Genomic DNA, 13,708 nt, shown 5'->3' on the forward strand with positions numbered 1-13,708 from the left:
TCACAACAACTCATACTCATTAATACATTTATTAAATAGAACCGATGTTATTCCATCCATAGCCAGACTTGGAATACACTTTTTTATTCATGTCGTCATTTACAGAGAAAAAAACAAAACAAAACAGGACATTATTGTCAACAAAGGGAAAGAAAAGACTACATGGATCAACATTATTTGAGACAAACTTATCTTAAATTTGTGAATGTAAGTTCAAAGCTGGAGTACAAAGTAAAACACTTAAGCATTAAGCTGAACGGCTACTGTACCAACACAAATGAAGGTCTTCCAGGTCACACACACTGTGTCAACCTGGTCTGTTAAACTGCTGGAAATCCACTGCTCTGAAGCCACTTGCTGAGGAAAAACAGTTGGAACCAAGCACTTAGAGGTTTTAAACCAAAGGCAGCCAGCACTCAAACACAATGTGGGGCTTGTTTTTTTTATTAAACACATAAAAGATGAGGCCCTCCGCAACAAACACTTCAGATTGAGCAGGGTCACGCAGGAATGGGAAGTGCTGCCAAACAGAGGGAAAGAGGAATGGCTACGTTTTATTACATCCATCTCAGAGCAACACAGGCGAAAAGATCTGTCAACAAAAAGCACAGCCTACGAGGAAGACCAGAAAATACAGAGATGAACAGACAGTTATAAAAAATGTACCAACTGCTCAAGGTAAGAAATCTATACAAACTTTACATTAAAAATCATGGACATTCTGTCTAGTAAAAACAAAGCGTTGAGCAAAGCACTGACCATGAGAATCCAAAAATACAGCGATCTTCTACATGATGAGTTATAATACAGGACATCACTGATGTCAGCTGCTTTACACAAACAAACCTGCGGGGGGACTAACCCATTGGTTTATTTATTAGAATCAAACAAAGAGCCATGATGGAGGCCAGAGCGGGTTCAGAAAGTGAAGGAGGAGTGAAAATGTAATTTCTGCTGGGTTTCGATACCACTCCTTATCAATAAAGATGAGAAACATACAATCAAAGTGCAACTAAAGAGGGCCAGCACCAGCCTCGCTCATCTTGTGTTCGCCTGCTTTGCCTCTTTTTGACAACCTAAGCACAGAATTTTTAAAAACATGTCCCCTGTTTCATCAAACATTCAAATAGCTTGAACAGCAGTTACCCATCATAGTTTTCTTTTGTTAAAAAATATAAATATCTCTTGCGTAAAAAAATATCACGGGTGATTTCTTTTCTTTGAGTACAAATAGAAAAAGGAAATTCTTGGCAAAATTTTGTCAGTCAGTCTCCAGAAAAGGAATAAAGACGATGGGTAGAAGATGTTTCATAGGACTTGATGGAGCTGTGGTACTTTGGGATGAGCTTTGCAGGCAGTCAGTACATGGATGGTTGGAGGGACGGGGAGACCAGCTGCTGTTTGGTTGGCTGTGTTCTTCAAGGTGTGATTTTCAGTGACCTTATCAAAGAGGGAGTCTTTGCTCTCAGGAGACACTGCACTCACAGGCTAAGAGGGGCTCATCTTCCTCATCACCTCTGACGATAAGAGGACAAGCAGGGACTATTTTTTCACCCCAATTCAGCGTCTATTAGTCAACATCACTTCAGTTCTCCTGCGTTCTGGATGGCTCCACCTCACTTTGGCCCAACGGCTCTGCCTCCGTCCTGCATCTCTTGGCCGGCCTTTCGTGTGCTGTTGCTGTGTCTCTGTGGTCCAGCAGAGGCTCCAGAGAACCATTTCTGTTGTGGCTGGGTGCACTGGGCTGGCTGCAGCCGTTGGAGTTGTTGTCTGGAATTGGAGGAGGAGCTTCCACTGCTGGATGGGAGGGACCGTTGGACTGAACTGACTCAGGTTTGACTTGATTAGCTGGGGGCAACTGAGTGCCGTCCACTGGGTGGCTTGAATTGTGACCTGCGATACCTGTCAAAGAACAGTGAGAAGTGAGTGGTTTGAGATCATTTAAACATTAAATCACCCAAATTACAAAACTATAGAAATATCTAGCCATGTAGAAGTTTTTGGACTTAGTTGAGCATGTTCTGAGCTATTACTCAGGTTTCTGCCTTCATCTGAATACAATGGAGGTGAATGTGATTAGATTTGTGGCGCTCACAGTGCTCAGGGGAACTACTTTCTACCTAAGAATTAGCCCCCATTCAAATTGTTGACACTGCGGCATATCCACTGTAACACGTTTATAGACAGAAATTAAACGCCCACTGTAGTAACATGAAGGCAGAAACTCAATATTAAACTGAGATCTGGATACAATTAGTGCCATCTAAAAATAAACATTTTGCTCATCTGGTGCTCTGGGAGACATTCATTTCCTGTCATTACACATTTTAAATGACACGGGTAACATTTCAGACATGATGATGATGACGATGCAAAATTAAAACAGCACATCTATCCATCAGAGTATATGTTTTAACTTAGATATATTTTATTTTAGATCTGGGTTTGGTTTAAAAATGAAAATAATCTTAAATATTCATCGGCTTACCGTTCTGACTGCTGCCGTCTTCCCTCTCCGAGTGGCTGGCGCTGCTGCTGGAGGTGGTGGGAGGAGGCGACGCCGCCCGGCTGGACGTCGCACTCTCCGTCTCATCTAATAATCTGTCCATGTAGTCTCTGATGACAAACAGCAGCACACACGCCGTTACACACAGCTTTGACTTTTGATAGAGTATAAAATATGAATAACATACTAATATGTATGTAATCTTGTCTGTCTTTGTTTCCTAACAGTGACTGCAGGTGGGTCCTTGTCAGGGTGTTGTACTGTATGATGCCTTGTATTGTTTTATACAAGCTTCTTGTTCCAATAAGTGATGTAATTCCCAAATGTTTGCTATGGAAACATGAGGTGCTTTGGGTGTTGAGGTGGTATCACCAGCTATGTTGAAACTGAATTCTTATATTTTTTAATGGTTTCCCTTGAACCAGTTTAAGTAGGCTTGAACTAATTAGGGCTTTCATTATCGACTATATTGATGTTTATTTCCACCATCAATCGATTCATATTTAGTCTGTAAATCCAAAAGCCCAAAGAGGTGTCTTCAAATTTCTTCTTTTGTCCAACCAACAAAAGAACAACCCTTTCTTTACTATCATCAATGACAAAGAAAAGCAGCAATCCCTTACATTTAAGAAGCTGGAACCACCAAATGCATGACATTTTTGCTTAAAAAAGTTTGCAACTCATTTTCTTTATCATCATTGCCACTCTAGAGCTAATAAACCACAAATTCATCCTCACAGACCAGGTTAGTCCCAGTCTTAATAACTTCATCTTAGATTGAATTCTGGCTTCCTGTTGTTACACCCCATTGACCAACACAAGGTGCTTTCTATACTGTTTGAGCCTGGCAGTATGTTACTGATGTACTGTATACATAAACTATAGTCAGAGACAAAATTAAATACATTTTTACTTATTTATCACAATTTGACATGTGTTAAGTGAGGCCTAAATCCACATGGGATACCTTCACAGGAGTAGATTATTTTAGATTCTACACAGGACAGACTTCAGCAATAAACTCAAGTAAAAGGAAGATATATCCCATTCTACAATACAGTACATGACCTGCACTCCAAAGTAATCCCTGAGTGATCCCTTATAGACTATGCTCATGTTTTCTGAATTTAAATCTAAATGTAAAATCCAATGACATGCCATGGAGATCTGTAATCCTCTTTTGTTGTCTAAAAAAGCAAACTCACCCCACATTTCACTAATTCAAACAGGCAATGGACAAGTATTTTGCTTTAACGTTTCAATCTGATGTAGCTGTGAATCACACAATGTAATGGTTGTTGAATAATCGCACTGTGCATCAGTGTTTAGACTGGTTGCCTATTAAGCTTGCTTTCACTATGCTGTTTTGTGTGCGACCAAGCACGAAATCTACCACAAAAATGAAAGCAGCCTGACACCATTTTATCTGCTTTCACATCTCCATTATAGACTTGATGTATGATTAAACTCACATTCTGCCTTGTGTTGTTGGTAGTTTCTACTCTGAGGAAAACTGTGTTTTTAGCAAAGCTTAATGTATAATATGTATCTGCAAAAAGGACCCACCTGTGGCCAATTCATTTTCACAAAAAACTAATTGAGAATCTGTTTACATCAGCATTGTTTGCATTGCGGTTATGAATCATGAAAACCCTTTTGGAATATTAGAAACAACAAACATAACCAAACACATCAACCTGAATACAATTACTTCGATTACTAACAACAATGTCTACATTAGCAATGTCCTTCAAAACTTTTTTTTAAACTTACGTGACACCAGGGTGAAGGTTGTATTTCCTTTTCCCAAGTCTGGTTTGCTGTGCAAAGAAATCATAACGCTCAGACTTCTTCCACATGTAATAAAAGGCCACACATTCTCCTACAGACCTAGTTCTCACCTGAAAGATTTAATTCAGCAGACATGAAATAACCATTATTACCATCGTCTGAAGAGATTGATTCAGCACAATTTCAAAAAAAAAGAGACAAATCAAATTGTTTCTTTGGACTCTGACAAAGGTCATGTGATCTACAGACAATTTAGCTGTGTACAAACTAAGAAATTTGATTTGTCTCAATGTATCAAAGTTGAATTAATGTGGCTTTTAAACACTTCTCTTACCTTGTTGGCCTGTATTAAATGAAAGTCTTTCCCATAAGCTTTTAGTCCTTGTTCAAAATTTCTACATTCCTCTTCAGTCCAGACAGATAGCTCCTCTGTCACAGAGAGAACAAGTGTTAATCTGGCATCAGCAAGACAATCTAAAGAAAAAAACTCAGATGATTCAAGCGCAGAAGTCCATATAACACCAAACATTTACATCGGAGAAAACTGAAGGTAAATATATGAATGACTTGATTGTCTGCTTACCTCTGGCTGCTTTTACATTAAACCTAAGTCTTCTTAAAGCTTCCTCTGTGTCAAAGTCACATTTCACAAGCTCATACAACGCCTACAAGGAAGAGAGTGAACAAATACGTTTATATCATCCATGTGAAAAGCTATAAACATGTTAATACAGCATGATCGCAACTCAACACATTTAAGCAATGCTGGAGTTATTCAACATTTTCTCTTAAGGTCAACAAGCCCATGAAAAGACCAACGTATTAGGTTGTTTCTCAACACTGGACGACTTCCTTACCTGGCCTGTGGTATTCAGCCCAAAGTCCATTTCTTTCTACTCAAGACGTAAATCTTCCAAAGTGGCTCAAAAATATAACGTTTATTTTTAAAAAGGGCTCAGTACTTAACCAGAACAGCTGGGTAGTGAAGTCTTTAACTAACATCAAACAAACCAGGGTTGGGCCAGTAGACGATGCAATCATCCATGGCACGCTTCGACTTCTGAGCCTTGTAACGTCATAGCTGTGTGATTAAAAAAGGCTTCCCACCACAGAGTGCAAAAAATACTGTATGGCAGGAGTTGGTCACATTTGTGACATGTTGGAGAGAAAATGAGAAGAAGTTTGTTGCTGCTCAGGGTGCTAACATTTCTCGCTAGTAAGGGGTGCCAGTTTTCTCGGCTGGGTGAGACCATTGGAGGTTGCCGTCAGAGCGAGAGTCTGAAACAGCAGTGACAAGAGTGGTGTGCTAATTAGCAACTCCAGCCTGACGGCAACTCCGAGGGGACACACTACCTTAAATTCATCCCCTCAGTCCCCCAAACAATGACATTGTAGTCCATCCCAATGTTTCATGGTGGATATTGTCATATGCCTTGGCAGACATCGCGCATCTCCAAAATAAACAGTACATTCAGCCATGGATTGATACATAATTGGTGACCAAAAATAAATTACAGTGACCACATTCATTGTACTGATGGAACATTTCACCAAGTGCAACAGTGACGCTCACTTTTAACAGTTTTGGACAACAATATGAAGCAAGATGTGTCAGACAATGGATTAATCTGTTACTGGTTTTGGTCTTTTCATGGGATTTGTCTCCAATAAGATAAATGTAGACTTCGGCCAGTCTTATTCTTCAGTAAAAGCTGTGGATTATTGCTGTCACCTGTTCATTATCTTTGATATGGGATCCCTCTGGGATTGCATCAACTCCTTTCTCCTCTCCTGTCCGCCTTGATGCCTCCGTCAAGAACTCCACCACTTTGCCTTCAGGAAGACACTCGGGGTTCCACAATAACTGGTCATCATTTTCATAAACTGCAAGACAAATTCATAGAAGACAACATCAACCAATTGTACACTGTATCATCTTCAGTTCTTCTGGACCCACAAAGCTCTCACAGTGTCAGGGCCCTGACACACCATGCTGATGGTCAGCAAACAGTGAGCGGACTGTGGCCTTTGCGGTGTGTTCAAGTGCAGCTATCGGGCTGAGACACAGGTGACATGAAGTGATGCACCAGTCGAGCTTCGTCTCTAATAGTTCTTTGATGTCAGTTTGGTGTGTCTGGGCCCATACAGCTTAAAGATGCAGTCAGTCAACAAACAGCCAGCTTACCTTTTTCATTGTCTTTATATTTACACAGGCCAACAGGGGTCTCTGCCTGATACATGGAACCCACCATGATTTCCTGTTGGAAATGAACACACAGTTTAGACTGGCTGATAATTACTTTATAGATTTATTACAAATACAGACGTTCCTTTCACCATACAAAACAGGGGTCCAATGTTAACTGTGATTTACACAATGTTAAGCACATATTTGGGTTTTTGTGAAAATATTCTTCCAATGGAAACCTTAAGAAAAGTTAACTCTGTTTTAGAATTGAGTATAGTATTTCTGTTGTGGGCACAGTGTATTTTTAAAAGCCATAAATGTATCATAGTGACAGCCAACTTTGTAAGTCAAAAGGATTAGACAAACATAAACTGACACTGCACATGCTGCAGATTGTGACATAAATATGAGGTAGTCTGTATGTAATTCATCTGATCAAGCATTCAAAACAAACTATCTTTTTGTTTGTTGTATGTAAATGTTTTTGTAGTACAAATCCTGCTGTGATCTGACAGCACAGTGTCTGAAACTCTGACAAATGAAGGTCTCACATACCTTTTTCCAGTCTTCAGATGGAACATAGTCCTCATCTTCATCTGACTCCTCCTCTGCATCATTATTACCTTCAACACAATGAATGAACACTAAATCTCACAAGAAAATCTGCAGTGTTTTCTAATACAGACATCATATAAACTTTAGTTTAAATAAGAGACAAAGAAAAATTAGGTAAGATGACACATACTTTCAAAGTACTTGAGTTTCTGGGGACGAATAAGTTCTGCTGTGCCAAGGGACCGGACTGAGCGTGTGCGACCCTCAGAAGCTGCCTGGGCCTCATCCCCCTGTCCTGAAGAGATTTTAACACCCTCACCCTAAAAACACACATACATACACATGCTGAAATTACACAAAACAGTCAAGATGACAGAATACATTGAGTTTATGGAAACCATATGACTTCAAGAGAAACAAAAAACACCAACATACCTCATTTCTTTTCAACTCGCCAGTGCTTCTGCTGCTTTCATCATTGTCCAGGTCCTCTTCCTCATCCTCTTCATCATCATCCTCTTCTTCCTCTGGTTCTTCCTCCTCCTCTTCATCCTCATCTGCTGGTGAACCACCGCCATAACCATACAGATTCAGCAGCTCATGAATGGGCATCTCTCCCTCCTGTTGAAAGAAAAACAACGCTGTTTTCCAAACTGTAAAATTAAGTTAACACCTCACAATTCAATGCCTGAAAGAATAATTTTAATAATGTAAAGAACAAAATTCAAAACTCATGACTAGAACCTGTCATTATTCCCATATTGATTGATATGGTACATTAAACACTGAGCTACAGTGAGTTTATTACCGGACGGAGCTGACGAAAGCAAATAAGAGCTCAAAGCCTGAAACTCACCCGTGCCAGGTCTTCAATCTCATTGGCATTGGTCTCATCTGCTGCCTCCAACATTTCCTCTTCCTCCAGGGTGCGTTCATCATCAAAGTCATGGACAAGCATGTCTGCTGATGGGTCGAAGTCATGGTCATCGGAACCTGCTGAACCTCCTAGAAAAGCAAACAAAATTGAAAGCGATATTTCCAATTGATCCTGAAAATATGACAAATATGAGTGAAACATTTACTTGTGATGTAAATGTGATTATGAACAAATCCAATAAAGGTCCAAACAGTACTTTTTGTTCAATATACTGTACATGTAGTTTATAGATATATTCAGGTATAGGGGTGGGCAATATGGATAAAATGGTCTTTTATATTAATAATACTATGCAATTCTTTTGTGAAGTGTATTTTATATTTGCAATATGAATCTATATCATACATTCCATTAAAATTCAAATTTGCCTCTTACAGACAAAATACCCAGATGTCTTATGTCTATTTTGTCTACCAAAAATCGAATCAAGTACTTCATCACATTGATGCAAAAACTAACATTAACTTAAAGTAATCATGCATTACAATGGCCTATTACAGAGAGGGATCTAAATGATTATAAGTATTATAAACATTGTTTTCAACATAATCATAATAACAAACATGTTAACTGCTGTTTATGAACATAACTGACATAAACAAACCATCAGAAAACTTTATTATTTTATTGTTTAACTATGTTTATATTGTTGTTGATGTTGATGTTAACAGTTGTTAAGTTGTCAATGTTAACTACAAAATAATCTGATATCATACAGGTCTTTTAACATAAGATATTAATGGGGCACTATGTCGTTTTGGAGAAGAAATTCAAACTCAGAATTTTAATATTTACAGTATTAATGAGGTAATATTACAAACTCTGAATTTTTTTTTTCCATAAGTGAATAAACAAGCTGTTTTCAGAGCAAAACAAGGTCCCAGAACAGTTTGAAGCTAGAAAAGTCCACCAAATATAGCTCAGGTTATTTATTCAGTCATGAAAATAAAGAGAGTTTGTTTATTTAGTTTGTTAAAACATAAAAACAGTCAATGGAAATCTTTCTCTTCGGATTATAATTTCTTCCCAAAACTAAGTAGTGCTCCTTTAAGCCTATGTTTTCGATTTCGGTGGTGCCACTTCCCTTCCTTTACACTTAGACAAACATTTTTAAACAAAAAGACCCACTTTAAATCATATATGTTTGGACAGTAGATTTCAAACCTATGCCACACACCCAAACAACAATAAAAATGCTACCAACTTTGTGTACCTGGGCTCGAATTCCCGAGGGAGGGCTGGAAAACGGAAAAGAGGGACATAAATAAAGTTAAACAACAGCTTAAGAGGTCAATATCTCATTATATACACAGTTAGAAACGATCCGCCGCTGAATACAACTTGACATATTCAAGTGGCTCAGGCAGCAGAACATAAAAGTGAGTTAAGAAAAAGCGCGCCCGACCCTGTGCCCTACAAGCTGACTGCAGTTTAACATGAGAAGAAACAAAGAAGACTGTCACCACTTCCTGTAGGGAAAATGTAGGCTGCATCCCAAGACTGTGAATATCACAGGCACAGTGGCGTTTACCGACTGCGTTCAACCACAGTTAGCTACAACAGGCGAGTGCTCACTGGTTTAACTCACTCAACTGGCTAACTTGCATCACACATTACAAGCTAATTCTCCTTTATATATTTAGCTAACGCGTCCAAGTTAAGCTTGTTATCAACCGCCTGCAAATAAAGCTCAAACAACACACGGAATATCTCTAACCACGACACTACCGCTGCATATCTGTTTAAAAACGTGAATATGGATAGTTAAGTATTCTTAAACAAAACCGCCAAGTAACATCGCTAACGCCGCAGCTACCTTCCGTCAGTGCTAGCGCAGCTAACGTTAGCTAAATCCGAAGTTTACTAAACATGTTTGTGTCAAGAAATGGCTATTATCCAGCACCGCAAACAGCGGATTCTTAATTTCGTGTATCAAAGCGTCAACACACAAACGGTGCGCACATTCGACTAAACCAAGTATCTTGCGGTATGAAATTGTTTTTTCCTAATATTTATTTCACTTTCTTACCTCCGCCATGTTTGCAATCCTGCAGGGTCACGTCAGGGGTCAGCGCAAGTCCCCGGATGTAGAGCCCCGCCCACCTGCAGTACCAAGCTCATAATGCCTCCACAGCTTGGACGTTGCTGTGTGTTATGTAACATTATACACCGAACGAGCTTAACATATAGATTAAAACAATATAAACACTGTTTAAAAGCTATAATGCACCGTTTTTCAGAATTTTAAGTATATCTAAACCAATGATATTCACTGTTAGCTCTAAAATGAGAATTAGTAAGAGATAGGGATCTATGAAACGTTTTTGGCTCTTTGTTATTAGTTGTCTGAATGCAGCAGGAATGGAAATTGTACTGATGATGATTTAAAATACATGGTATAAAAATATACTCTAAAAAATAAAGAGGCATATGATGTTTCAGGCTTTTGGTTTTATTTTCTCATCATCAGCATTCATGATATTGATCCATCAACCAGTAACTGTAGAAGCTGCGAGACAAATCCTAAATAGATCTCTTTCAAAAACTTAGATATCGAGTTCATAACAATATGAGACCCCAACACTATGTCATACTTCATATTCACTATTCAAAATGTGTGCTGTACAACTGTAACTTTACATGTTCCAGGCTGTAATGCAGCAACATTGAATGTTGCTTTATTTTTAGACTAAGGGAACACATACAGTAAGAGGAGCCAACAGTGATATGTGCGAACATTTACCATCATGCAATAACTGATACATAAAAAAAGTTGGAGAAAATCAATGAAAAAGGTTGACATCTGTGGACACCAAAATAAACACAATGACACAATAGTGCTTCAGCTGCACCGAAAAGGTTCATTCAAGGGTGTATTACTGGTCCTTGAGCATTGGGATGATTATCAAAAATGTAAGATAAATAGTATGTGCGTAATTCACTACAATGTGACATAAGTAACATGTTTTCATCCACCAGATGCCACAAAGAACAAGCTCATTTTACAGTGTAGCAACTGTTAAGAGGGCAAAAATACCTGTCTCCAGTTCAAAATACCATTTCCATTAAAGCGGTCGTTAGCTTGAGTTTTGTACAGCAGCGTGCCCTCTGCTTGGCAAAAGATAAACCAATACAACAGTGTTTTTGATGATACATTGATTTTGCTCCCTCACACCCGGCTGGTAACGACTATTTCCAGCTCACCTCTATTCCATGATACAGTTGTGTACTGGTTAATGCAACTGACTCTTCTTGGAATCACTGATTTATGTTCTTGATAGTGGACACACACTCCACTATGTTGCTATGTAGAGAGCCATCACCTCAGTTTGTTGCAGGACGGATATCTCAAGCGATCCATTAAACGACACTTTGCTAAATCCATGGCAATAAAAACCCTGCAGTTTGGACATAAAAAAGCAATTCTTTCTCTTTAACATTTACGAAAATGTAGTCAATCAGTGATCATAACAATTGCCTAGATTCCGCCACATATCACGAATGGCCAGATTGACATCCGTTGTTAAAAGCATATGATGATTACCAAAGATAATAAACACCATTTAGACATGAATCACCTGAGGAAGACTTTGGAAAGTGTGTGACTGCATCAGTAGAGGCTCTGCATAAAAAGGGGTTGATCAAGGCAGATGTTCACTGAGAATGAACAACATGAGATCCCTGTTGCTGCTCGCGCTGGTGCTGTGCACGTTGTGTGTGGCACATGTTCAGACACAGGAAAACACAAATAAAATTAGGCTCTGTGGCCGGGCATTAATGCGGGCAGTGGTGTACACCTGCGGAGGGTCCAGGTGGAGAAGACTGATGGGAGAAGAGGAGATTATGCAAGACGGTGAGTACACAGCCACTTGAATTCATCTTTTTGGTTACTGTAAACCAAATTACAGAAAAGCAGCCTTGACTTTAGCTAAACAAAGGCTGATATATCTTGGCAGGTAGCAGAGAGCCAAAACCGAAGATGACAGGTGTGCCAGTGATGGACCGTCACTGGCGAGATCAGAATGAGGCACTAATATCAGCGTGCTGTGAACAGGGCTGTCGAAGGAGTGACCTCACCATGCTCTGCTAGAGGGGAACCATCCCAAGGGCATCATCATCAATCTGTCATTCATTAGTTTGAAATATCATCTTCAGAACATTGTGAAGAGAGTGTGATTGCATTTTCCATGTAGAAAAATAAAAAAATCCACCATGAATTTTGGTTACAAATCCTTGTTTTATCGTCACAAAATATACAAAATTGATAACAGTCCATTCAATGCCTATGTGATTCACTCATAGTAAACAGCGTAGACAGTTCCCAAACCAAACAGAGAGCTGTTCTTGAAGGAGTACGTGGCGAGCGTGTCATTAGATGCATCCCACAGACAGCGGCTGCTGATCTGCATGCTCTGCCCGGTGAGCTGGCCGATGTGGACCAGGACAACAATCTTATATCGGTGAATCATGAGGTCTTTCACACGGGCTCTTATCACCTATCAAAAGAATAAAACCAATGTAACAGAAATCTCAAGGTATTCAAAAAGGTTTGTATGAATGAGCTTTTTCAGATTTATTTACCTCACATATTGTTTTTGTCATTTTTTGAGACCACTCGACTTCATATTTCTCTTCTTGGAGGTAACTGGTAAGGACATCCTTCAGTATGTCTGTGACCGCAGGAACAGGGAAGCGTTTGTTGGGTCCTGTGGAAAACAAATCTTTTCTCAATCGATTGGTGTTTCATGCATTGGGTCCAACACAATAGACATATATTTGGACGCCATTATTAACCATTTAAGATGGAGTAACATGTCCCAACCACCAACTGGCAGATCCCCAAACCCCTGTTCATAATTCAAGATGGTGGGGGGGGAAGCATGTAAAAACAATATTTAGGCTAAACTTTTACCTAAAAAACTAAATCAGTGCTTCTGTGGAAGGTTGTAAGGCTTGAGTATGGATATAACACAAATCTATATAAATTTGAATCATTTCCAAAATATTTTGATGAACTAAATCTTATAAAGAATCTAAATCATTGTTGTATTATACTATTATTGCACATCTGTGGTTGGTGATGATGCTGCCGTGCAGCGTGTTTATCATACAGGTGAATGTTATCTCACCCAGCTGGTAGGTGTTCTCCTTTGTTATGGGCACCCGTGCGTTGTCATCATGGTGTCCTAGTTCATCTAGGCATGACACAGTACTTATGGAGCTGAAAGACACAATAAGATTAAAGAGAGCCATGTTATGGGCACATTGTGGCTGACTGACCAGAGCTGACTAGAGCAAACAAGCATACTGTACTGGAAATGCTTTCTGGATATCAATCATAACCTATACCAGTTAGATATGATTACCATAGATGACAAAAAATAAAAGGTTTGTATAGTCTACTCACTCCTTGGTCCTGCCAGTGGTGTCTTTGGCTCTGGCTCCATGGCTTCCCTCTGAGGGCGCCTTGCCTGTCCTCTTCTCTCTTCTCTGGGGTTTGTCTCTGAGCTGATCAGACATGACAGCCTCCTGCCCCTTTAGCTTGTCTTTACACGATGACAACCTAAATATATTGACATTAGCTTAGTTGGCATCTAGTTCAACACGTACAGTTAGTGTACAGTAGCTAACTCCAATACTTCGGGATATTGCTAATTAAATATTGCTACGCTAGCTTTTCTGCATATGAGCTTAGTTAGCTATTTGTAGTAAGCTCGTTTGTATTCCAATG

At 39.3% G+C, this 13,708-nt stretch overlaps 2 protein-coding genes across 3 annotated transcripts; both read right to left on the bottom strand.

The window, feature by feature from the left end:
- Window positions 1-13: 13 nt before the first annotated feature.
- Window positions 14-10,077, bottom strand: mier1b (mesoderm induction early response 1b, transcriptional regulator). Of its 2 annotated transcripts, XM_073491400.1 has the most exons (13): window positions 10,007-10,077; window positions 9,191-9,215; window positions 7,897-8,045; window positions 7,476-7,661; window positions 7,231-7,360; window positions 7,041-7,108; window positions 6,483-6,555; window positions 6,030-6,181; window positions 4,881-4,962; window positions 4,632-4,726; window positions 4,280-4,407; window positions 2,489-2,616; window positions 14-1,902 (listed from the first exon to the last, which is right to left on the bottom strand). In XM_073491400.1, exons 1-13 carry the CDS (start codon window positions 10,013-10,015, stop codon window positions 1,586-1,588), a joined length of 1,542 nt encoding a protein of 513 aa, XP_073347501.1. In that variant the 5' UTR covers window positions 10,016-10,077; the 3' UTR covers window positions 14-1,585. The 2 variants fall into 2 exon arrangements, with proteins under 2 accessions (XP_073347501.1, XP_073347502.1); XM_073491401.1 differs by lacking the exon at window positions 10,007-10,077 and having other exon boundaries at window positions 4,280-4,326; window positions 9,191-9,233.
- A 2,192-nt stretch (window positions 10,078-12,269) lies between these two features.
- dynlt5 (dynein light chain Tctex-type family member 5) lies at window positions 12,270-13,497 on the bottom strand. The gene is made up of 4 exons (XM_073490482.1): window positions 13,385-13,497; window positions 13,107-13,198; window positions 12,559-12,683; window positions 12,270-12,473 (listed from the first exon to the last, which is right to left on the bottom strand). Exons 1-4 carry the CDS (start codon window positions 13,495-13,497, stop codon window positions 12,270-12,272), a joined length of 534 nt encoding a protein of 177 aa, XP_073346583.1.
- Between the last annotated feature and the right edge of the window lie 211 nt (window positions 13,498-13,708).

This window comes from Pagrus major, chromosome 21 (genome assembly GCF_040436345.1).
Source record: "Pagrus major chromosome 21, Pma_NU_1.0".
NCBI lineage: Eukaryota > Metazoa > Chordata > Actinopteri > Spariformes > Sparidae > Pagrus > Pagrus major.

Coding starts and splice junctions, on each gene's coding strand:
- mier1b (XM_073491400.1), bottom strand. Junction 6,182..6,482: donor ATATAAAGACAATGAAAAAG/GTAAGCTGGCTG, acceptor TTTGTCTTGCAG/TTTATGAAAATGATGACCAG. Junction 1,903..2,488: donor AGACGGCAGCAGTCAGAACG/GTAAGCCGATGA, acceptor GTTCTTTGACAG/GTATCGCAGGTCACAATTCA.
- dynlt5 (XM_073490482.1), bottom strand. CDS start 13,497: ATGTCTGATCAGCTCAGAGACAAACCCCAGAGAAGAGAGAAGAGGACA. Junction 13,199..13,384: donor ACCACTGGCAGGACCAAGGA/GTGAGTAGACTA, acceptor TGTGTCTTTCAG/CTCCATAAGTACTGTGTCAT. Junction 12,474..12,558: donor TGACAAAAACAATATGTGAG/GTAAATAAATCT, acceptor TTCTTTTGATAG/GTGATAAGAGCCCGTGTGAA.